This window comes from Phacochoerus africanus, chromosome 10 (genome assembly GCF_016906955.1).
Source record: "Phacochoerus africanus isolate WHEZ1 chromosome 10, ROS_Pafr_v1, whole genome shotgun sequence".
In the NCBI taxonomy this organism is placed as follows: Eukaryota; Metazoa; Chordata; class Mammalia; order Artiodactyla; family Suidae; genus Phacochoerus; species Phacochoerus africanus.
In genome coordinates, this window is record NC_062553.1 from 78,045,845 (window position 1) to 78,069,513 (window position 23,669).

The window sequence follows — 23,669 nt, forward strand, 5'->3', positions numbered from 1 at the left end:
TGGGGTGCAGGAAGTCTACCTTTCCCATGAAGAGCTTCAGGGAGAAGGGGGAGAATGGCAAGTCCTTGTAGAACCTCCTGTTCTGTGATCAGCTTCAAGAGAAGATGAAGAGATCAGAGTCTTCCTGCACCTACGCTTTCTTAAATTCCTTTATCTTAAAATAGTATGCCAACATGCCATATTTGGGGGTAGTATGTTCTGACCCCCATTAAAATATGCTACCTATGCAAAAAATAATAAGCTTAATAAGCTCATTACATGATGAGTAAATAGGCTTATTGTATATGAGATTTGTTTTCTTCAGGAGATTGTTTCTCTTTGCTATTGAATTTATAATTTTTTTTCATAACTAATTCTTTTAGGCATTTTTCGTAGGATAACCTAGGCGTGATATTTGATATTTCTCCAATCAGGTTATATTAGGATAGCATTTAAGAGCTTAGATTTGACCAGAGTATTTAGATTTGTAACCAGGCAGGGTATTTTGGTTAAAATAGATCAGTAAATATGTATAAACTTGTAAATAATTTATAATTGGATTTTAACTGTTAATAGCTTTCATACCATTATTGTAAGCTGTTGTATCAGAATCTCTATAAAAAGATCTCCTGTTGTGTAGCAGTGATCATATTGAAGTATGCTTTTTTGCTTTTTGATATCCCATATGGGAAGATTCCGCTATTTTTAAAGAAAAACATATCATATTTATCAAGTGTGGAAAGGTTGGTAATCTAAGAATTAGAAGTTAGCATGTCATATTCAGCTGGTATTTCCAAGGGAAAATCACATACAGTGAAAAAGATAACATTTGTTTAACAGAGAAAGCCAATTCCTAAATGTTGCCTAATATTTTTAAAACAATCTAAATTTTGTAGGTTAAATTTTTTAATATATGGAGTAATAATGTTAATCTCTTAATATATTGCATTCATCTTTTATCTCCTAATTAGTAAATTTGTGTGTCAATTAAATTGAAAGTCATAGCTAAAGGAACCTTGTAGTTATTAGCTCACGAGTATCTCTAACTAGTAGTTTATAGAAGTGCTTTACAAACATTACAAACAGGTATAGATTAGCTATCAAATGATTGTGAAGATTAATGACTACTCTTTTAGCTGAGTAATTTAGAACAATATCTGGTAATTAATTAGGAATTATCAGTCACAAATACCTTTAGGAAAACAGTATCAAAAAAAGATAACAACAAGGATAATTGCTCAGTTGCCATTTAGCTTTTAGACTATTGGAATAAATTTTAAAAGGAAATTTAAAAATCAACTTCAAAAATTTAAAAGCATTTCTAATATATTTATTTAAAAAAGAATACGCAAGTTGGTTTACTTAGGAAAGACAAAGAATTCTTTTAGAACAGATTTGACCACAGATCTGTTTATCACGAAAGGAAAGAAGTTCTTTGTGGCACATTAAGAATGTCCTTTATGAAACTGTACATTGCTTTGAATTGAAATGTGTATTATATAAACCATCTTCTTGAGCTTGAAAGTTTAACATTAAATACTGTCTTTTAACCTTTCTTTTTGAATGGCTAGTTGGAAGTGTGTCTGCTGGTTGTGAATCTGGTTAGAATGTGAGAAATATACTACACAGATTTATATTTCACCTGTAGAATGAATGGTCTCTTATCAAATGGTGGAAAGACCACGACAGTCATGGAAGTTGTAATTTAAGGCAATACTAGTAAGGGCATCATGAAAACAAATCTTTAAGAGCATTTGTGTTGAGAATTCCCTGTTGGCCTAGTGGTTAAGGATTTGGTGTTAGCGCTGCTGTGGCTCGAATTTGATCCCTGGAGTAGTCAAAAAAAAAAAGAGTTTGTATTGGTGAAAATATATATCTTCTTCTATTGGCCCTGAAGGGTACATAGAAATCCAGGAGGAATTCCTCAAGTTGTTTATAAACCATCAGGAAAAGTCAGTTCTACATAATTGACTATATGCCCTGGATACAATAAGGTATTATAAAAGGATTTTATCTCTGGTATCACCATGTTAGCAACTTTAATAGAAAGCATTAAAATAAAAGTGTGAGTGATATTTTTTTCAGGACTTTTATTATTTTACAGATTTTTTTTCTTATTAAGTTTATATCCTATTACCAATAAAAATCAATACATATAGTAGTATTTAGATGTAATGATGTAGGTCAGATATTAAGGTTTCAAAATATCCGTTAAATCCTTGTAGAACATGATTTTAGGGTGATGATTGACATTCATTGTGAAAATATGTGGGGCAAAGACAGTCATAGAATTTTGGAATTTTACCATACTCTTTTAACATCCTGAATGAGTTGTATAGTGACAGGCACGTAGGTTCTAACTTGTCTGTCTCAAGTCTGTTTTGTTTATTCTTTAAAACAATGCTCTTTAGTATAGGAATGTACTTGGTTTTCAGATGGCTTACAGTGTTTTGCTGATAACTTTCTTTTGTGATGGTTATATTTGTTGTACTTGGGGGGGTGTGGGTGGCAGTCCCCCTTTGCCTTAGGAATATCACTGCTGGTCTTGTCATAGGATGAAAATTTATCCTTACCTTACTAGTTATCCATTGTCTCAGTTGATTTGTTATTTGGATTTATTTTTAATTTCACTCACTAAAAGTTTTTTTTTTTATTTGTATTGTGCTACTTTAGACTTTGTCTATTTTTACTTATGCATTTTTCTCAACATTTCCAGTGATTCTGTCTCTGTAACTTGGTATTTTGTGATGCTGGCTCAGAAAACATTTACATTATTAAAACATTTGTGAAGAGTTCCCGTCGTGGCGCAGTGGTTAACGAATCCGACTAGGAACCATGAGGTTGCGGGTTCGGTCCCTGCCCTGGCTCAGTGGGTTAATGATCTGGTGTTGCCATGAGCTGTGGTGTAGGTTGCAGACGCGGCTCGGATCCCGCGTTGCTGTGGCTCTGGCGTAGGCCAGTGGCTACAGCTCCGATTCAACCCCTAGCCTGGGAACCTCCATATGCCGCGGGAGCGGCCCAAGAAATAGCAACAACAACAACAAAAGACAAAAGACAAAAACAAACAAAAAAACATTTGTGATTGTTTTCACTTAATAACTTTGTTGAATTTTTCATTATTTAATGTAATTTATTCAGACTTATTTGCACATGTCTGTGATCATATAGACTTGTTCTGAGTAGTTTTTTTTGATGTCATGTGTCCTGAATTAATTATTTTCCATAAGAATTGAAAATTTTTCTGGTTTTTAGGTGGCCCATCTTATAACTATTACCTACTGTAATATTTACTCAATAAATTTTGACTGAAAGAACATTACCTTGTTATATAGGGAAATTTGCTAGGTGTATATCTGTCTCAGTAGCATGACTGCTGGTAGATCTTTCTATGGGTGACCAGAGCAGAAGTGAAAATCTCATGTATTGAGAACCCTGCAGCAGTGAACAGCTAAGTGTATTTCATGACTGCAGTTAAGACCTACCTTTGCATCTGTTTCATGCTTGAAGACTTTCTCTTTTGCAGCTGTTATTCCTTGAAATAGACTTTAGTAAATCTCCCAGTTTTATGTGTATATACTGTCTTTCTTTTAGGCCCTTTTTATTTTCTATATAATTGACACTCTAAAAAATAATTTGGTATTTTTGTATATTAAATACTGTGTATCGATTTGGAATATAAGTGAGTTTTTGAGGGGTCTGCCACTGTCTGGCTCAATCTTTATTCTCACAAAATTATAGCACTTTTAGAAGGATATGCCAGTGATTCTCTCCAAAGTTGGGTAGAAGTGTACTATTTTAGAGTCTTTATTAATGACCTAGGATAGCATTGGGTTAAGCTGGCAAGTTGAACATTAATGTCGAATTTCATCTTATATTGAAACCCAACTACAGATACCACGGAAGGATTTTGTAAAAATGTGAAAGTCCACAGGATAGAGGCAATTGGAATATGTAGAGTAAATAGCAATAAAATGTAGAATCTGCAGTCATACAGTTAATCTAATCAGTTGTATTACTTTCCCTTTGGAGAAAGTAAATCATAAGGTTAGCGGGGGGGGGGGGGGGGAAGCCAAAAATAAACTTCATTTTTGCTAAAAGAGCCTCAGAATTCTAAGGAACTGGCTGCCTCAACTGTAGGAAACTAAAGATTAGGGGTTGTATGTGCTGCAAGCAAAAACCATTAAAAAAGATTTAGTGGCAGTTTGATATCTTGATACCCTCCCTTACTCAGTGCTGTTGAAAAACTCTACCCCACCTTATTCTGGCAAAAGTTTAGAGAGGATAACAGAGACAGTGGTCTTAATTTATCTGAGCAAAATGGAAAAGGGCAATTAAGAGACTGGTGCCGAGCCACACAGGAGAAATGAAACATGTGTTCAAGGGTTAGATGAGGAGCTCTCCCAGAGAGTAGAACCCAAAGACAAAGGGAGGCAGAATAGAGAAGCAGTAAGAACAGAACATTAGAGAACCAATCAGTGCACTATCAACAATTGCAGGAGGTGCGAACAGGGGAAAGAGAGGGAAGGAGGTAAAAATTAAGTGATTCAAGAAAATTTCCCAGAACCAAGGATATTTTTTCTTAGATTGGGAGGGCCCAGTGGGTATTTTTAAGCACAGTGGATCAAAACAGACCTGTGCCAGGAATTACTGTGAGGGGGTTCCCGTTGTGGCTCAGCGGTAACGAACCCAACTAGTGTTCACAAGGATGTGGGTTCAATCCCTGGCTTTGCTCAGTGGGTTAAGGATCCAACATTGCCATGAGCTGTGGTGTAAGTGAAAGACACAGCTTGGATCTTGCGTTGCTGTGGCTGTGGTGTAGGCCAGCAGCTGTAACTCTGATTTGACCCCTAGCCTGGGAACTTCTATATATCACAAGTGTGGCTGTAAAAATACAAAACAAAACACAACAACAACAACAACAGCAAAAAACCCCCTGAAATTTCAAAGCATTAGGAACAAAGAGAGGATGTTATAAAATTTTGCAAAGAACAAAATAAGTCTTATGGAGGATCAGGAATCAGAAAGGCCTCAGACTGCACACCCATGAACAGAGAAATAAGCAGGCAGTGACGAAATGCCTTCCATATTCTGAAGGAAAATGCTTCCCAACCTATGATTTTTTGTTTGTTTGTTTGTTTCTTTAGGGCTGCACTTGCGGCCCATGGAGGTTCCCAGGCCAGGGGTCCAATTGGAGCTTTAGCTGGACAAAGCAATGTGGGATCTGAGCCACGTCTGTGACCTACACCACAGCCCATGCCAACACCTGATCCTTAACCCACTGAGCAAGGCCAGGGATTGAACGTGCGTCCTCATGGATACTAGTCGGGTTTGTTAACTCCTGAACCACAACAGGAACTCCTCAGCCTACAATTTATCTGACTATTAAGTGTGGAGGTAAAATAAATATACTTTCAAGTCTCAAAAATTTCAAGGAGGCGCCAGGGGATGTACTGCACCAAAAAGAACAAAGAGAAAGAGATGGAAGAGATTTCCAGGATTCTGGTGAAGGGAGAGTCCAGGATGGCAGCTCCATAGCAAACAGTCCATTTGAGTTGAAATAGTTTGACTTAAGATACAGATATAAGGGGGTTATTATTATTGAAATGCCAGGGTCTTTGTAATGTTTTTTTATGATGATTTTCATTTTTGTTTTTTTTTCATTATAGCTTGTTTACAGTGTTCTGTCAGTTGTTATTATTTTTTAAACCTGGGGACAAATTACCCACATGAGATGGGCCCGTGTTCTTATCACTACTTAGTTTTGACAGTGTGCTGTTTAGATCCTGTTCTTTCTAGTCCTGTTGCCTGGGTCCCCTGAAGAGTGTCACTCCACCTCTCAAAAATAGAGTCTGCTTTGCTTTGCGTCTGAGAGTAGAAGCAGACCATGGTGAGGTTAACATTCGAACGTACAGTCGGGTTCTCAGGCCCACGCCCTGGCCCCCTGGCCCTCAGTGTGAAGGGGAAGTTGGAGCCTGCTCCAATTCACAGATCCTGTGGAGTGTGTCTTCTCCCGGGAGCCTTTAGTTAGTTGTGGCAATATTGCCCTTCCCTTTACACAGCTGTCTAGGTTTGTGCTGTATTTAGTTTCTCAAGCTAAATATACTAGGTATGTTTACTATATAAATGATGAAACTATTAAAAAAACAAGTAGGAAACAGTAGCAATGCCAGGATAGTGAGGTCCTCTTGATGGAGGTGGGGAGGTTGGGAGTACCACTGGGCATGGGCACATCGGGAACTGTGAGTTAGTAGTAGTGTTCCATCTCTTGTAGAGTACGTGGGATTCAAAAATTACTCTTTAACTTGTACATACAGATTTTATATGTTCATGTTTATTGACTATAATAATAAAATTTTGCAAATCCTTTATTTGAATGAAATCACACCCAATGATTATTGAAAACTAAACTTCTTCTGTAATACTAGATATTTTCAAAATCACTATGAGGTTGATAGTATGTAACTTGCCTTCTTTCGATAATGGTAATTGTTGTGTCAGTGCCAAAGTGATCTCCTTAAAATCATTTGAGGGCGGCACATGGACTAGATGATACCTGAGGAGGCTCTCACATGGGGGGGGAACTATGGGGATGATCGTTGTGGTGGCAGAGAAGGCTATGATCAGGGTGGCTACTGAGGCTGCGCTGGGGACCATGGGGGCTTCTGAGGAGGCCTGGAGGGTGGGGACAGAGGTGGCTTTGGGCCTAGTAAGATGGACTCAAGGGGTGAGTGAGCACAGACAGGATGTAAGGGGAGGAAAGAGGAAGATCATGTCTTCCTCTCTCTCTCTCTCTCTTTTTTTTGGTCTTTCTGCCTTTTCTAGGGCTGTACTGTGGCATATGGAGGTTCCCAGGCTAGGGGTCTAATCGGAGCTGTAGCCGCCAGCCTACACTGGAGCCACAGCAATGTGGGATCCGAGCCGTGTCTGCAACCTACACCACAGTTCATGGTAACGCCGTATCCTTAACCCACTGAGCGAGACCAGGGATCGAACCTGAGACCTCATGGTTCCTAGTCGGATTCGTTAACCACTGAGCCACCACGGGAACTCCCCTCATGTCTTTCTCTTATTCAGAAATCCCTAATGGCTCTTTGAAACTCAGGATAAAAGTCAAAGTCTTTAACACGGTCTATAGTGCTCTGTAATCATGATCTAGCCAGTGGCTACATCCCTGACCTTATCTTCTACATTTCTCTGTCTGCTGATTTCTTCTTATTCCTCAAACAAATCAAGCTTATTTTGCCTCTAGGGCTTTTATATTTCTTCTTCCTTTGGCCCGAAACTCTTTTTGTTTGATATTCATGTAACTTTCTCTCTCACTTTATTCTTATCTCTGTTCAAACATAACATCGTCAGAGACTTTCCCCAACTACCCTGGTAAAATATACCCTTCTCATCTAGATTGTCATCTTCTGCTATTTTCCACCTCCTTTTTTTCTCCACTCTCATTATGACATGATATTATGTATTTGCATGAATGAATACGTGAGGAATTGGTCAGTAAGATAAAGAACTTAGTTCAAAGAAGATACCAGCCTTTTGGGTGTAAAATACATTGATATTTTGTTGATGTTACTATACTGTATTATGCTGTGGTCTTGAATATATGCATTTCACTTGGAAATATTCAAAAAAGTTCCCCAAATATTCAAGTGAGAAAAATGTTTATTTCCTAAACAGTTTTACTTGTAGCTATACCACGTTATGGGCAAGAAGGTACTATATATGTCATGAGAAAAGGCTAGCTAATGGGACTGTGTATATTTTGCACTGTTTATAATTTTGTTTGCCTTATACCCATGTGCATACACACCTTTGATTCAAAAAGGCCTGTCAATCTGGGCATGAACACTCGTTTCTTCTTTTGTTATCTACTGCTATCCTCCTGTACTAGAGCTAGATAAAGGTTTTTTGATTCAAGATTCAATTTATTATTATTTAGTTTTTATTTATTTATTTAGTCTTTTTAGGGCCACACTTTCAGCATATGGAGGTTCCCAGGCTTGGGGTTGAACAGGAGCTGCAGTTGCTGGCCTACACCACAGCCACAGCAACGTGGGATCTGAGCTGCATCTGCAACCTACATGGCAGCTCATGGCAACACCGGATTCTTAACCCATGGAGTGATGCCATGGATTAAACCTGCATTCCCATGGATACGAGTCAGATTCATTTCCACTGAGCAATGAGGGGATCTCCCAATTCATTTATTATATGTTATCATAAATGTAGGTTATGTGAACAAACCTAGCATTGACAAGCTATACTTATGCCTATACTTTCTTCATGTTTTATACTTTTTTTTGAGAGATGTTCCCATTAAAACTCTCACTAGTGCACATAATGGTGGCTGTAATTTAATAATCCTTGATGTGAGATAAGAAAATTATAAGCCTTTTGACATTAAAAACCACAACACTCTTTTATACTTTAACCTTGAATTTTTTTCCATTTGAGTAAAAGGCTAAGCATGATATGAGGATGTTCACAGTGCTGAATACATAGTCATCTCTCACATACAACATACACGTGGAATGAACGGAAGCATCCATGGATTAACTAGAACTTTCAGACAGTTTGTGATCAGTTCAACTTTGAAAATTATGGTTGACCTTTGGGTCAGGGTTGGGTTTTTTTCTCCGTTCTTAAAAAAATTTGTATTCCTTAGCTTAGTAAGCAAAAGTTTTATTAGCTTAATGAATATGTAGGAAGTTGCTGTAATATATAATATATATAATATTTAAGCATATAATATGCATAATATATAAAGTGAACAAAGTTAATTGATATTTGACAGTCTTTCCTGAGAATAAATCATTGGAAAATGAATTTTCATTGCACTTGAAACAATGTATTAGAGAGCACACAAAACACTTCCCAAAGTTACGTACTTAGATCCTGGTATAAGTTATAGAGGTCAATAGAATAGTGTACTCTTTCCTAGATTATAAATCTTTAAGAATAGGCTAAATAACTATGTTCTTGTTATGATTTGATGCTATGCTACCTGTTAGCATTAAGAATGGCTGTAATTTTTTGACTCTTCAGATTTTTGTGATTGACTTACCTTTTATTTATCATTTTATGAGACAAAGATATTAAAGTTGTCTTATTACATTATATAAACCATATATTTGAAAAATTAAGTATTTTTATGTTCTACTTGCCTTAATCCTTTTTTTTTTTCCCTGCATATTTTGACTGCTTGTATATGTTTCATCTAGGTCACTTTTGAAATACACAAAGAAAATCTTGCCAGCGTATTTAGGGAACACCAGGGAAAAGTTGATGAAGAAATAGGGCGGTGTTCCTCAAGTCCAGATCAAGCGGTCTCTGGCATTAGCGGGGATGTTAATGTAGGATCCCAGCAATCAGATACAAAGGATTCTCCTGTGCCCTCTCATATCACCAGAAACAGTGACGAAAAGTCAAGTCTTGAGAAGACAAGCTCAGTAGAATCTGCATCCATTGTTGAACTGCAGACGTGCAGTACATCTAATGAAGAGAGGAAAACTGGGCAAAACAATCAGGAATTTCTTGATGAAGTCCCTCTAGAAGAAACACTGACAAATGAAACAATTAATGCAGGGAATTTAGAAGTATCCTCTGATATGACAGAAGCCATGGCTATTTCCTCTAATTCTTTTAAAACAACTGACGAAGATGTAATGACTGTCAGTGAAGTAACTGCTTCCATAAATTCTCCTTCAGAAGAAGATAGTTCAGAGGTGCCTGAAGTATTGGATAAGTCCATGGTAGAGGAAGAAGATGATGATGATTACGTAGAACTGAAAGTAGAAAGTAGTCCTTCTGAGGAAGCCAGTCCATCTACAGAGCTCCAAGACAATAGTTTATCTACAGCTGCTTCTGAAGCCAGTGAAAGACTGGACATGTTTAATAATGAGCACAAACTAGTATTTCAAGAGGAAGAGCCTGCAAGCAAGAAACAAACTGATGCTGAAACTCACGATCCTAAAGATTCTGGAATCTTGACTATGACAGCATCAGGGTCTTCAGCTACCTCACCAGGCACTCCTGCTTCCCAGACAACTGGACCATCAGACATTGGTCAGGTGCTGAAGGAAGGGGAGACAACAACCAGCTTTGCTGGAGAAACCAAAGTAATTAGTGATTCTCATGGTGACATCTTCGAGTCTCCGACTACTTCTGAGCAGAGGATTGCTAGGCTGGATGTTTCCAGTGTTGCTACAGATACTGAAAGACTGGAATTGAAAGCCAGTATGAACGTGGAAGCACCTCAGCCTCATCAACCTGTGCTTGAGGTGATTGTATTTATTGTTTTCTTGAAGTGCATTTCGAGTTAAAACAGAACAAGTTTATATACTTGTATTTTATTTTATTTTACTTTGGAATTGGTTCATACCCTATTTGTAATTACATAAATGCAACGAATGTAAAGGTTATAGTTCTTTAACACAGGGTTTGGCTTTTAGTATGAGCTTGTTAAATGGCAGTTTTTGTTATTATTTTCACCAAAGTATCATTAAAAATGACTACTTTCAAGTTTCAAAATTAATGTATTTTTAACATATAAAGCAAATATTGGAAATACTTGCCTTTTACCCTTTTTTGATGACCTAGTCATAGTTAGCACATTCGTTTTTCAGCGCAATCTAGGGCTACCTTCCTGCAGAACCACCACCAGCGTATAATTTTATATACAAAGTATGTAGTTTAAAATTGTTTCCTGGGGTGTGTTTACTTTTGTAGGAGGGAAAAGCCTTTGTGAGATACGGAGGCACAGCCTCCACCTTTGCTGATATCTCAGAGTGATTCATGACACAGTGGTTACTTGCATGTTATTAATTCCCACTTCACCAGCTCTTATTGCTCTCACTCCTTCCTTTTTTGTTGGTTTAGTCTTCATTCTGTTGTCTTTATTTTTTTTCTTAATTATAGCCAATTTATAATACAGATACAGCCCTTCTTTCATATTAGTATTCAAAACCTAAAAAAATTTTTTTTTTTAATTTTATGGCTATACCTGTAGCATGTGGAAGTTCCTGGTCCAGGGATTGAATCCAGGCCTCAGCTATGGCAATGCTGGATCCTTTAACTCACTGCACTGGGCAAGGGATCAAACCTGCATCTCCACAGCCACTGCTGTTGGATTCTTAACACACCGTGGCACAGAACTCCCGAAACCCAAAACTTGATTCTTTTATAAGATGCTACATTAGCTGATGATAATACTAACATGGTTCAGAGCTAATTACTGCTGAATTGTGGTAATTTAGCATTCTTTATAATTTTGCTTTAAATGTACCTAATGTTATTACTCACTGATAATTTTTCTCTAATTTGGTCTCTTATTATCTTGAAATGTATTTGTTAGAAGAGTTGCATAGAAGCTGTGAAATTATTAATGCCTTCCTTTGAAGTTGAACTTATTTTATTACTCTTTTTAACTTCCTCTTTAGATGTCAAGGCAACAGGAGCAGCCAGGGCGTGGAACGGCACCAGATGCCGTTAATGGACAAAGAAGGGATTCTAGATCTATGTTTCGTATACCTGAGTTCAGATGGTCCCAGATGCATCAGCGTTTGCTCACTGATCTACTATTTTCAATAGAAACAGATATACAGATGTGGAGAAGGTTTGTACATGTATTTATTATAGAAGATGAGTATACATTTTAGTCTTTGTTTTCAAAGAAATTTATATAGTTAATATTTTGCAATTAATTTCAGTCGTTTTCTATGGTAGTGTTTTATTGAATTGATGTTAATTCTCTGTTCTAAAAATGACCTGCCATATTTGGTTTATAAAAACTTGAAAATCAGAGATTTTTCTTTTAAAAAATTTGCTTAATGTTTTCTATAGCATATTGGATAGCATATACCTGAATGTGAATATACCAGGTGAGTTTATTTCTAGACGTAGTTAGAAAAAAAAGGGGGGGGTCCCTATTGTGACTCCGCAGGTTAAGAACCTGATTAGTATCCTTGAGGATGCGGGTTTTATCCCTGGCCTCCCTCAGTGAGTTATGGATCCCGTGTTGCTGTCAGCTGTGGTGTAGGTTGCAAATACAGCTTGAATCTTGAATTGCTGCAGCTGTGGCATAGGCCTGCAGCCGTAGTTCCAATTCAATCCCTAGCCTAGGAACTTCCATATGCCACAGGTGCAACCCTTAAAAAAAAAAAAAAGATTTATGTAAAATATCTAATTTTCCAATGTATTTTTAGTATAAGAAGTCTGTGGCATAGGCTAGCAGCTGCAGCTCTGATTTGACCCCTAGCCTGGGCACTTCCAAAGGCCACAGTTGTGGCTGTAAAAAGACCAAAAAAAAAAAAAATTTCTGTGTATTTCAGTTTATCCTCCATTGTATGATTTATGATTTTAAAAATACCTAATTTGTTTATATACTACTCTTACTCTGTTTAAAGACAGTTCATGGCATTGTCTAAGAAAATGGTATTAGAAAATTCATATTTAAAAGCACATTTAGCACCATTTATCTCTTAATTTTTGTCACATGACTTCTTAATTTTGTTCTTACTGAAGGATAATTTAGTTCAACTTTTTTTCTCAAGTGAAGGTGAATAGCATTTATGATTCAGCACTGAAAGGGCGTGGATAGTAATGGCTGATATGGATTGGTCTACATCTTTTGAGGACATTTGTAGCTCCTCAAATGCCTACTGCATCATTATCTTTCCTCAGCTTTCACCTTCCTCAGCTAAAGCACCTTCTTATCCTCCCTTCCCTCAAGTAGGCAAATTGTGATTTCCTTTCTTTAGCTTTATCAGTAAACATCGTTTGTCTTTGGACAGCCATTCAACAAAGACAGTTATGGACTTCGTGAATAGCAGTGACAATGTCATCTTTGTCCACAACACAATTCATCTCATCTCTCAAGTGATGGACAGTATGATTATGGCTTGTGGGGGAATACTGCCGTTGCTTTCAGCTGCTACATCGGCTACAGTAAGGACTCAACTACTGTATAAAATTGGTTTGAAAATGTGACTTAAGCATTTTTACTGATTAAAACTTGAATATGGTGGTTACTATGCATCATAGGTTCTGTAATTCAAAAGCAACAGAATCTTTTACAATTACTTGAAAGGACCTTAGAATCTCTTTCAGGACCAAAAGGACCAAAAAGAATGTTGAATTCTTAGGGGTGAATCAGCTAGTAAAGAATATGATTGACACTGTTTTACCTGCATGTATTTTTTTTTTTTTTACGTCAGATGACAAGGAAACCTCTCTGTTGAACTAGACTTCTGAAAGACTGGCTTTTTATAAAATTTAGAAATTTGGGGAATGTATCATAAAATTTGATTTGTATCAGGATACACATATGACTTGCACATTTTATTCCTTACAGCATGAGCTGGAGAATATTGAACCTACTCAAGGCCTTTCAATAGAAGCTTCTGTGACATTTTTGCAGAGACTAATCAGCCTTGTGGATGTGCTTATATTTGCAAGTTCTCTTGGCTTTACTGAAATTGAAGCTGAAAAAAATATGTCATCTGGAGGAATTTTGCGGCAGTGTCTGCGACTGGGTGAGCTGTTAAAACTCATTACTTACAAATTTACTTAAAAATTTTTCAGTAATCCAGACATATTAAATTGCATATTTCTGTTCACCTGTTGGTGAGAAAATGTGTGCTGGGCAGTTTGTCTTATGCTGTTTTTTAATGTCCAAAGAGAAGGACTGTGTATGTACTGGACTATAGTATAGTGTATAGCAAAATGTTGGATAGGAATGGAAGAACATGTCTTAAAAACTTCTGCAATTTGGGAGAATTGATTTTGGTCAGCATTATCTCCCCTCACCCCCATCTTTTTTTCTTTCTCTCTCTTTCTTTTCTTTCTTTCTTTCTTTCTTTCTTTCTTTCTTTCTTTCTCTTCTTTCTTTCTTTCTTTCTTTCTCTTTCTTTCTTTCTTTCTTTCTTTCTTTCTTTCTTTCTTTCTTTCTTTCTTTCTTTCTTTCTTTCTTTCTTTCTTTCTTTCTTTTTTTGCTTTAAAGTGGTGCTTCTCAGATTTTAAGATGATTTGTATACATGAATCTCCAGAGCTCTTACTAAAATGCTGATTAGATTATACAGGTCTGGGATAAGACCTAAAATTGCCTTTCTAGCAAGTTCCAGGTAATGCTGATGCTGCTTTTCTTACAAACACTCCTGAGTAGCAAGGTTCTAAACTAACCTCATTCAAGTATAGCCTTTATCCAAATAAGTCATAATAATTCATTAGTGCAGTTAATGAGATTATTAAAGCTCTGTTCTTTTCCTAGAGGCAGTTCTTCCTTAGGTTAAAGTTTAAATATATAAACAAATTTTTAGTGATACCTGAATTTCCTTAGGTGAAGAAAAAAATTTTTTTCCATACAGGTTTCCTGTATCTAGTCTTAAATACTGAGACTGTGTTAATAATTTGCTTATTAAGTGGAGAGGAGTAGGAGGAGTGAGAGGGGACTAAGAAATGGAAGCAAAATCTTTAGGACCCATGGCCATATGAAAACAGATCAGAAATAAGGCACCTATGAAAATATAACATCAGCAGTTGAAAATCTAGTTAATGAAATGTTTCCCCATATTTAGCAAGAATATCTGTTATATAAACAGATATATGTATACTTAGTATTTTTGGTACAATTATTATTTTTACTCAAAATCCTATTCAAAGTACTTTGTGTGTGTGTGTGTGTGTGTGTGTGTGTGTGTGTGTGTTTAGAGCTGCACCTGCGGCATATGGAGGTTCCCAGGCTAGGGGTCCAGTTGGAGCTGTAGCCACTGGCTATGCCACAGCCATAGCAAGGCCACATCTGAGCCACCTCTACGACCTACACCACAGGTCACGGCATGCCAGACCTTAACCCACTGAGTGAGGCCAGGGATCGAACCTCACCGTGGATGCTAGTGAGATTCATTTCCATTGATCAATGACGAGAACTCCTTATTCAGAATACTTTTAAACTTAGGATGCTCTAAAGAACTTGGTATACTATTTTTAGGAAGTTGTTTTAAAATTTTAATTGAGAGAGATTCAAAAGGTGAGCACAGCGAAACAAAAGCTATCATTTATTGACTGACTACTGTCATTTGTCATTACTGATTTTCACATTGAGTCAGAAATCATTGCCTCCCATCCACTCATTCATTTATATTTTCTGCCTTTTATTCACGAGGTAATTTGAGATCAGATAAATTAGGGAATTTATTGAAAATTTCAAAAGCTATAAATTTGGTAGTTGGAATTTGAATATATCTAGTGTTCATACTTGGTTATAGGATATACCCTTAAACTTTATGTAAGTAATTGAATGAAAATATTTAGAATCTGTTGTTTTTATATATGCCAGTTTTAAAACCTTTTGACTTTCTTAAAAAGAATACACTTCTAATCATGTGATAGTCATTCCCACTTAAGTTGGCTATTTTGTTCCTCGTTTTTTCTCCCTTTTTCCTCTCTCAACTCTGGTTGAGTTCAGTACCTTCCTTGTTAACAATTTGGTTGGAAATTGAGCTAAATACATGATATCAAGCAGTTCATAGCCAACTAAGCACAACCTAATCCATCATTTAATATTAAAAATTAATTTCTAAATAACTTGAATTAGCTGCCCGATAAGTGAGATAGAGAGGTAATTTTGGATTGTATAGTAATCACAATCTCTTATCTGTCCCCTAACTTGTAAAGAATTTTAATGAAAACCAGTAAAATGTAGAATATTCCTTTTAATGCTATGCATTCTGTCAATATCTGTTAATATCACGATGTAATGATAAAAATTTTAAGAAAAATGTGCAAATTTCTAGTTTAACTATTGTACTTTAATAATAATTGAAAATAATTGAAGGTTTTTATCCTGGACTAGATGATGGCAATGTAATTTACTCTATTTTCTTAATACCTTTTGCATTTTTTCTTCCCTATCTTTTCCTTCATAAAAGATTATTCTAAGTAGCTTATGTGAGATCTAAGAAACAGTACAAGTGTTTATTAAGGTTCCTGAACTGATTCTCGTTTAGCAGTGAGCCCTGACAGAGTAACTAACAAAGTCGGAAAACAAACAGTAGGTGATAAAGTCTAGGGACAGTTTAGGAATTTGCTGAGGGTAATCTCTTTCAAATAAAGTCATATAGGTGATTTTTGGAGGTTCCGTAATCTTAGATATAATTTTATCTTCTTGCCCAATATTTTCCTTAAAATAAATTACAGTGTGCGCCGTGGCAGTAAGGAATTGCTTAGAGTGTCAACAGCATTCACAGCTCAAAAATAAAGGTGATACGGGAAAAGGCCAGAAAACAACACATAGCCTGATTCCCATGGGGAAATCTGCAGCAAAGGTAAGTGTACAGAATAATTAAATTAAAAAGAATTTTCTTATTTTACAATTAAGACCTTAAATTTATTTGTATATTTCAACATAAAGTTAAATAAATCTAACAGAGGTCTTAAAATAGTTATTTTAGTCTGTGGACAAAGCCCTCAATATTTGTTTAAATATACAGTAAGGATTTGCTTATGCTCAGTCTTATCTGCTTTTCCAAATGTTTACTTTCCTTATGTCCATAATACCTTTTCCTTCAGATATGTCAGTTTGAAATTCATGTGCTTGGTGAGTTAGCATGAAACTTTTTTCCTTCATGACTCTCTTCTATACCTCCCACCTCCATCCTGGCACCCCCCCAAAAAAGGAGAGAGAAAGAAGTTGGAAAATAAACTGGGAAAAACAATGTTATAGCCTGTGGAAGATAGTGTGTTTGTTTTCTAAAATATCTATGCAATGTGCATTTAATTAATTATTTTTTATTTTGTCTTTTCAGGGCCACACTCGTGGCATATGGAGGTTCTCAGGCTAGGGGTCAAATCGGAGCTACAGCTTCCAACCTATACCACAGCTACAGCAACACAGGATATCTGAGCCACATCTGTGACCTACATCACAGCTCACGGCAATGCCAGATCTTTAACCTACTGAGCGAGGCCGGGGATTAAACCTGAAACCTCATGGTTCCTAGTTGGATTCTTTTCCGCTTCACCATCATGGGAACTCCCAATGTGCATATTTATATATATATATGTTTTTGTCTTAAATAGAGTCCAGTGGACATCATAACTGGTGGCATATCTCCAGTAAGAGATTTTGACAGGCTTCTGCAAGACATGGATATTAATCGACTCAGGGCAGTTGTCTTCAGAGACATCGTAAGTTAGAGTATTTCTTTCACATATTCTCTTGGCTGATATACCTTTTCTCCTAGACCCAAAGTATTGAGAGCAAATACCCTTTGTGATATAAAATAGTTGAGTAAAGAAGGGCCAGATACCAGTTTTCTTGACAATGATTTTAGAATCTTAGGTTTTGAAAAAGTATTGTTTATACAAATGGAGCTAATATATCAGAGTAATTAACTAACAAGAGTAACACATTATTACATAGTAAGCACTGTGATTCTTATGTTATCATTAATTCCAGCAACTTCTTGAGTTGTGTACTTTGTAATTCCCATTTTAGAAATGAGGAATTTGAGGCACAGAGAGCTCAAGAAATTTGTTTAAGCTAATGGTGCCAGTAAATGATAGGATTCAAACCTGTCAGTCTCACTCCAGAATCTGTGCTCTGAATGTTTTTTTTTTTTTCTTTTCTTTTTTTGGGGGTGGGGGACTACATCCATGGCCTCTTTCTGTTCCAGAGGTTGAACCCACGCCAAAACAGTGACAATGCCATATCTTTAACCCACTGGGTCACAGGGGAACTCCTGAAAGTTTTGTGTGATATTTAAAGTAAGCAGTGAAGTGGTGTGTGTGGTGTTTCACATTTTTTAAAGATGAAAAATGTTGTTTAAAGCTCATTGTGATATGTAATATGGTAGAATTTCATGTAGGAATTGTATTAAGTCATATATAAAAGTATGAACATGAAAATAATCATTTGTAATCCTACTCACTAGTATTTAGAATATTATCATTAGTATCATTAGTATATACTGATATACTGCATGTTAAGTACTAGCTGCTCTATTTTATATATGTTTTTAAAAATAAACTGTATAACTTCAAATTTTATTCTTTCCTCCTCCTTTTCCAGTATTCTAGTCCTCTCTTGATTCTTCACTAAGGTTTATGCATGTGAATTTGTTAAAAGTAGTTATAGTTAATAGTTATTAGCTAATGGTTTTGAATACTTACTGCATATTTAGCATAGAACTGGATGTTTTATATGTATTATCTCATTTAATTCAAGAATAATCCTCTAAGAATTAGCTTAAATAATCTATTAAGATGAGAGGTAGAGGTGGTTAAGGACCTAGGGAATCTGATTCTTAAAATATTGGTCTTTTCCATTTTGTTATACTGCCTCCTTTGATCTCATTTTTTTTTCTTGCTTTTTGGTAGCTGTTATTATTCCTTTAATTAAGAAACCAACTTTAATTTTTTAGAACCCACTGACTCAGGTCCATTTGGGGACCAAATATGACTGTTTTCTTTTCTTCCCACTCTCTTTTCTTTGAACAGGTGTTGAGTCTGTTGCCCCATAGCTTTGTTTTTCCTAGAATGAACTTTAAAAATATAGACTCAGTGATGTAATTCTTTGGTTTTAAAAATTCTCTAATGGCTTCCCACAGTACTTAAAATGAAATCACAATTCCTCACCCTGGTCTCTATGATTTGGTTCTTTGGAATTTTCTAATCAGTTACTATATCACGATATGTAGACAGATAATTAGAGTGTCTCCTATGTCTGTGGAACTTTAAGACTTCTCCAAGGAGATAAAACTTAAAAAGCCTCCAGCAGAGATAAGAAGTGCCAGACCCTTATCATCCCACCTACCTCACTGTAATAGTTACAATGTTCCTAAGGACCTTCCCACCCCAGCAACTTGGCCTGCTCCTTCCTGCCCCCTCCTAGGTATGTGGCCCACTCTTCACCTCCTCCCCTTGATCAACCTGGCCTACTCCTTCCTGCCCTCCAGTAGAAAAGGTATGTTGCCCACTCCTTACCCCACCATATAGGGACAGTATACTGCCCCGACCAACCAGCAAAAGTATCAGAAGACTCCAGCCTTCCCCAGCCAACCAGCAGGTCAACAGGTGTACCGCAAGACCACTTCTCCCACTCCTTTGTCTTTGGGCTATAAAAGCAGACGTGACCATGTGCCCAGAGTCAGCTCTCCCTGATTATGAGGAAGTGGGCCCACTGTGTTAACAGTATCTCGCTTCAATAAACTTGTCTTTTCTACACCTTCCTTTAAATCCAGAAAGTTCTTTTTCCACTCACATGTAGAGACCACAGCAATATCTACCACGTCATTTCTGAAAATAACAAACAACTTTAGTTTTTTGGGGCAAGTATAAAAGTTACATAATCACCTTATAGGAATTTTAGAAAAGAGGAAAGATTTTATCTCCCAAACTACATTCCAGAGCCTCTTCTGGCATAAGCAAAGTTTGAATAAAAAAGAAATGACCTAAGACTGGGCATATAAAGAAATTATTATCCTGAGGTTAAGATCTAATGTTTTTAATCACTCTGAGTTCAGATTTGCTTTTTCACTTACTAAATGCCCTTAGGTAAATTGCTTAACTTCTCTAAGCCTCATCTGGTTTAAATGGATTAATGAATGTATATGATATATAGCACAGTGCCTGACTCACAGTAGGTATTCAATAAATGACAGCCTCAATTGAAAACAAATTTGTTCCAGGAGTTAGGACTTTAGCATAAGGATATTTTTTATTTGGACACAAATCATGCATATACTATGAACTTCGTACTGGAGTAAACACTGAACATATTAATGGGCCAAATAAAGATTTAGATAGGTATAAATAATTTATAACAGATTAAGAAGACCAAGTAAGTTATTTGCCTACATTTTTAATGTTGATATCATTAGAAGAAGTTATTATAATATGGGGTAGGATTGTGTAGCAGGGGAACGTAGGAGTTCCTGGAGAAAAGGGATGGTTAATAAAAAAGGAAAAATGGATGTATGTTTTTTTCTATCAAGACTAATAAAGTCTAACGCATGAACCTGCAAAGAACCATGGATTCTTATCAGATTATGAATATGTCTAAAAATGTTATCTAGTGGGTTTGTTCATGTAAAGCCTGAAATCTCGTTTTTCTTCTCTGAAATTATGACCAAAACTTTTAATACTCGTTGATTTTTTTTTTTTTGTCTTTTTAGGGCTGCACCTGCAGCATACGGAGGTTCCTAGGCTAGCGGTCTAATCGGACCTAGTGTTGCTGGCCTATGCCAGAGCCACAGCAACACCAGATCCAAGATGTGTCTGCAACCTATACCACAGCTCATGACAATGCCAGATCCTTAACCCACTGAGTGAGGCCATGCAAACTCATGGTTCCTAGTCAGATTCGTTTCTTTTGCACCATGGCGGGAACTCCCCAGTTTCCATTTATTTATCTGCTAGGCAACAGTGTTTTTTGTTTTGCTTATCCTCAATTCATCTGCTGCTTTTGAGGTACCTTTAGTTTTCATGATTTGATGAATGAATTGGAGTTTTTCCTTTAAGTTCAAACTTATTTTGAAAAGTTATCAAAATTAGTGATGTGTGTAGAGTTCCTTTGAAAATGAAAATGGAGACTTTGACTAGATGAAGGGATCATTGATACACAGATACGTAGGTGATCTGGAGAGCCGAGATATAGCCTGGACCTTTTTTTTTTTTTTTTTTTTGCCATTTCTAGGGCTGCTCCTGTACCATATGGAGTTTCCCAGGCTAAGGGTCTAATTGGAGCTGTAGCCACTGGCCTACGCCAGAGCCACAGCAATGTGGGATCCGAGCTGCCTCTGCAACCTACACCACAGCTTACGGCAATGCCAGATCCTTAACCCCCTGAGCAAGGCCAGGGCCCGAACCCGCAACCTCATGGTTCCTAGTTGGATTCATTAACCACTGTGTCATGACGGGAACTCCGAGCCTGGACCTCTTTATAGAGATCAGTCTGGTTTTCTTTTGGCAAACACTATATTTTCAGTCCTCGATACTTGGTTGTCTGTACCATTTTAAAATGCTCTTGAGAATTTCTTTGGCATCCAGTCAGATAACCTTACTTTTTTTCTTATCTTGAAAGTTTGTCTTTTAGGAAAACAGTTGTTGTGATTTTAAAAATCATTTTAATATTTATGGTTAGAAATAAAAGTAATTATTTTTATGTAATGATAATTGCTCTTTAACTTTTTATTTATTTATTTATTTATTTATTTTGCTTTTTAGGGCTGTACCCACAGCATATGGATGTTCCCAGGCTAGAGGTCCAATTGGACAGCTGCCAGCCTACACCACAGCCACAGAAATGAGGGATCTGAGCCATGTCTGCAACCTATACCACAGCTCATGGCAATGCCGGATCCTTAACCCATTGAACGAGGCCAGGGATCAAACCCAAATCCTTATGGATACTAGTTGGGTTCATTTCCACTGCCGCAGCAGGAACTCCTGATTAATTTATAAAATAAGGATATGGAGTACCCATCATGGCTCAGTGGTAACGAACCCAACTAGTATCCATGAGGACGCAGGTTCGATCCCTGGCCTCACTTAGTGGGTTAAGGATCTGGCATTGCTGTAAGCTGTGGTGTAGTTCGCAAATGTGGTTTGGATCTGGTGTTGCTATGGCTGTGGTGTAGGCCAGTGGCTACAGCTCTGATTTAACCCCTAGACTGGGAACTTCTTTCTGTGTGCTGCAGGTGTGGCCCTAAAAAGACAAAGAAAAAAATATATATGTATAAGGACATATTTCTTCATTTTTAACTTAAGAAAATGAGCTACCTCTCTTTTCCTGTTTCACAAGTGCAAAACCTCCCATTTACAGGCATTTTGCAAGGAGTCTTTGCCTAATTTTTGCTCAGGTGAATTACTATTTCCTTGTATACTGAAAGATTTGTGAACATGTTTTAAATTTAATGTTGTCACGTAAAATAAGATTAAAATGTGTTATTTAATAGTGGCATGATCAACTCCTTTTATTTTTCCCCAGGAGGATAGCAAACAAGCTCAATTTTTGGCCTTGGCAGTTGTATACTTTATCTCTGTTCTTATGGTCTCGAAGTACAGAGATATTTTGGAACCCCAAAATGAAAGGCCTGGCCAGTCATTTAAGGAACGTGGTAGTGAGAGTGAGAATTTATCAGTTCCTGGTAAGTTTCTGTATCTTCCCTGGCATCCAAAATTCAAGTAAAACATTACTTACTTACCATAGTGAAAATACTGATTCTGGAATTTAAATCAGTTTATATATAAAGTGAGAAGATATGTTTATTTTTTTTTCCTTTTCTTGTTCTTTTCTGCCTATAGAAGTTCCTTTAGTATTTGTAAGGCTGGTTTAGTGTTGCCGAATTCTCTCAGCTTTTGCTTACCTGTGAAGGTTTTGATTTCTCCTTCAAATCTGAATGAGAGCCTTGCTGGGTAGAGTATTCTTGGTTGGAGGTGTTTTCCTTTCATCACGTTAAGTATATCATGCCACTCCCTTCTGGCCTGCAGAGTTTCTGCTGAAAAATCTGCCGATAACTTTATCGGGGTTCCCTTGTATGTTACTTGTTTCTTTTCCCTAGCTGCTTTCAAGATTTTCTCTTTGTCTTTAATTTTAGTCAGTTTGATTAATATGTGTCTCAGTGTATTCCTTCTTGGGTTTATTTTATATGGTACTCGTTGTGCTTCCTGGGTTGGAGTGAGTGGGTCCTTTCCCATGTGAGGGAAGTTTTCGGCTATTATCTCTTGGAATATTTTTTCTGTCCCCGTCTCTCCCTCTTCTCGTTCTGGTACCCCTATAATATGGATGTTGGTGCGTTTCATGTTGTCCCAGAGTTCTCTGAGACTCTCTTCATTTGTTTTCAATCTTTTTTCTCTTTTCTGTTCTGCATCCGTAATTTCCACTAATCTGTCCTCCACCTCACTTATTCGTTCTTCTGCCTCCTATATTCTGCTGTTAGCTGCTTCTAGTGAATTTTTTATTTCAGTTATTGTATTTTGCATCTCTTCCTGTTTAAGTTTTATATCTTATATCACTTTGGTCAGTGTTCCCTGTAAGTTAACCATCTTTGCCTCCAGTTTATTTCCAGTGTCTTGCATCATCTTCCGCATCAACAGTCTAAAGTCTTTTTCCTGGAGGCTGAGAATCTCCTCATCGCTTAGCTGTTTTTCTGGGGTTTTTCCTTTCTCCCTCATCTGTCTTTTCATTTTTATAGGTTTTTGGTGTGGTGACCTTTTTACAGATAATAGAGTTGTAGCCTTTCTTACTTCTGATGTCTGTCCCCCTTTGTGGCTGAAGTCGATATGGGGGGCTTGCTGTGGGCTTCCTGATGGGAGGGGCTGATGCCTGCCCACTGGTAGGTGGAGCTGATTCTAATCCCTCTGGTGGGTGGGGCTTAGTCTCTGGATGGGATTAGGGGCAGCTGTGTGTCTGAGGGGTCTTTAGGCAGCCTGTTTACTGAGGGGTGGGGCTGTGATCCCACCTGGGTTGTTGTTTGCCCTGGGGCTTCTCAGCACTGACTGATGGGTGGGGCCAGATTTTCCCAAAATGGCCACCTCTGGAGAAAGGCAGCTGATGAATATTCCCAAGAGCTTTGCTCTCAATGTCCTTCCCTCACAACAAGCCATGTTCACCCCTGTTTTCCCAGGATGTCCTCCAAGAACTGCAGTCAGGTTTGACCTAGATTCCCATGGAGACTTTGCTTTGCCCT

At 37.2% G+C, this 23,669-nt stretch overlaps 1 protein-coding gene across 4 annotated transcripts in view; it reads left to right on the forward strand.

Moving 5' to 3' along the window:
* The window catches only part of LRBA (LPS responsive beige-like anchor protein), a 709,127-nt gene that overhangs the window by 143,150 nt on the left and 542,308 nt on the right, over window positions 1-23,669 (forward strand). For all 4 annotated transcript variants that reach the window (XM_047799683.1, XM_047799685.1, XM_047799682.1 and 1 more), the window contains 7 exons: window positions 9,204-10,262; window positions 11,421-11,596; window positions 12,774-12,927; window positions 13,334-13,514; window positions 16,177-16,304; window positions 17,059-17,166; window positions 21,968-22,127. In XM_047799683.1, coding sequence (XP_047655639.1) covers window positions 9,204-10,262; window positions 11,421-11,596; window positions 12,774-12,927; window positions 13,334-13,514; window positions 16,177-16,304; window positions 17,059-17,166; window positions 21,968-22,127 — 1,966 coding nt within the window. The remainder of the gene's footprint in view (window positions 1-9,203; window positions 10,263-11,420; window positions 11,597-12,773; window positions 12,928-13,333; window positions 13,515-16,176; window positions 16,305-17,058; window positions 17,167-21,967; window positions 22,128-23,669) is intronic.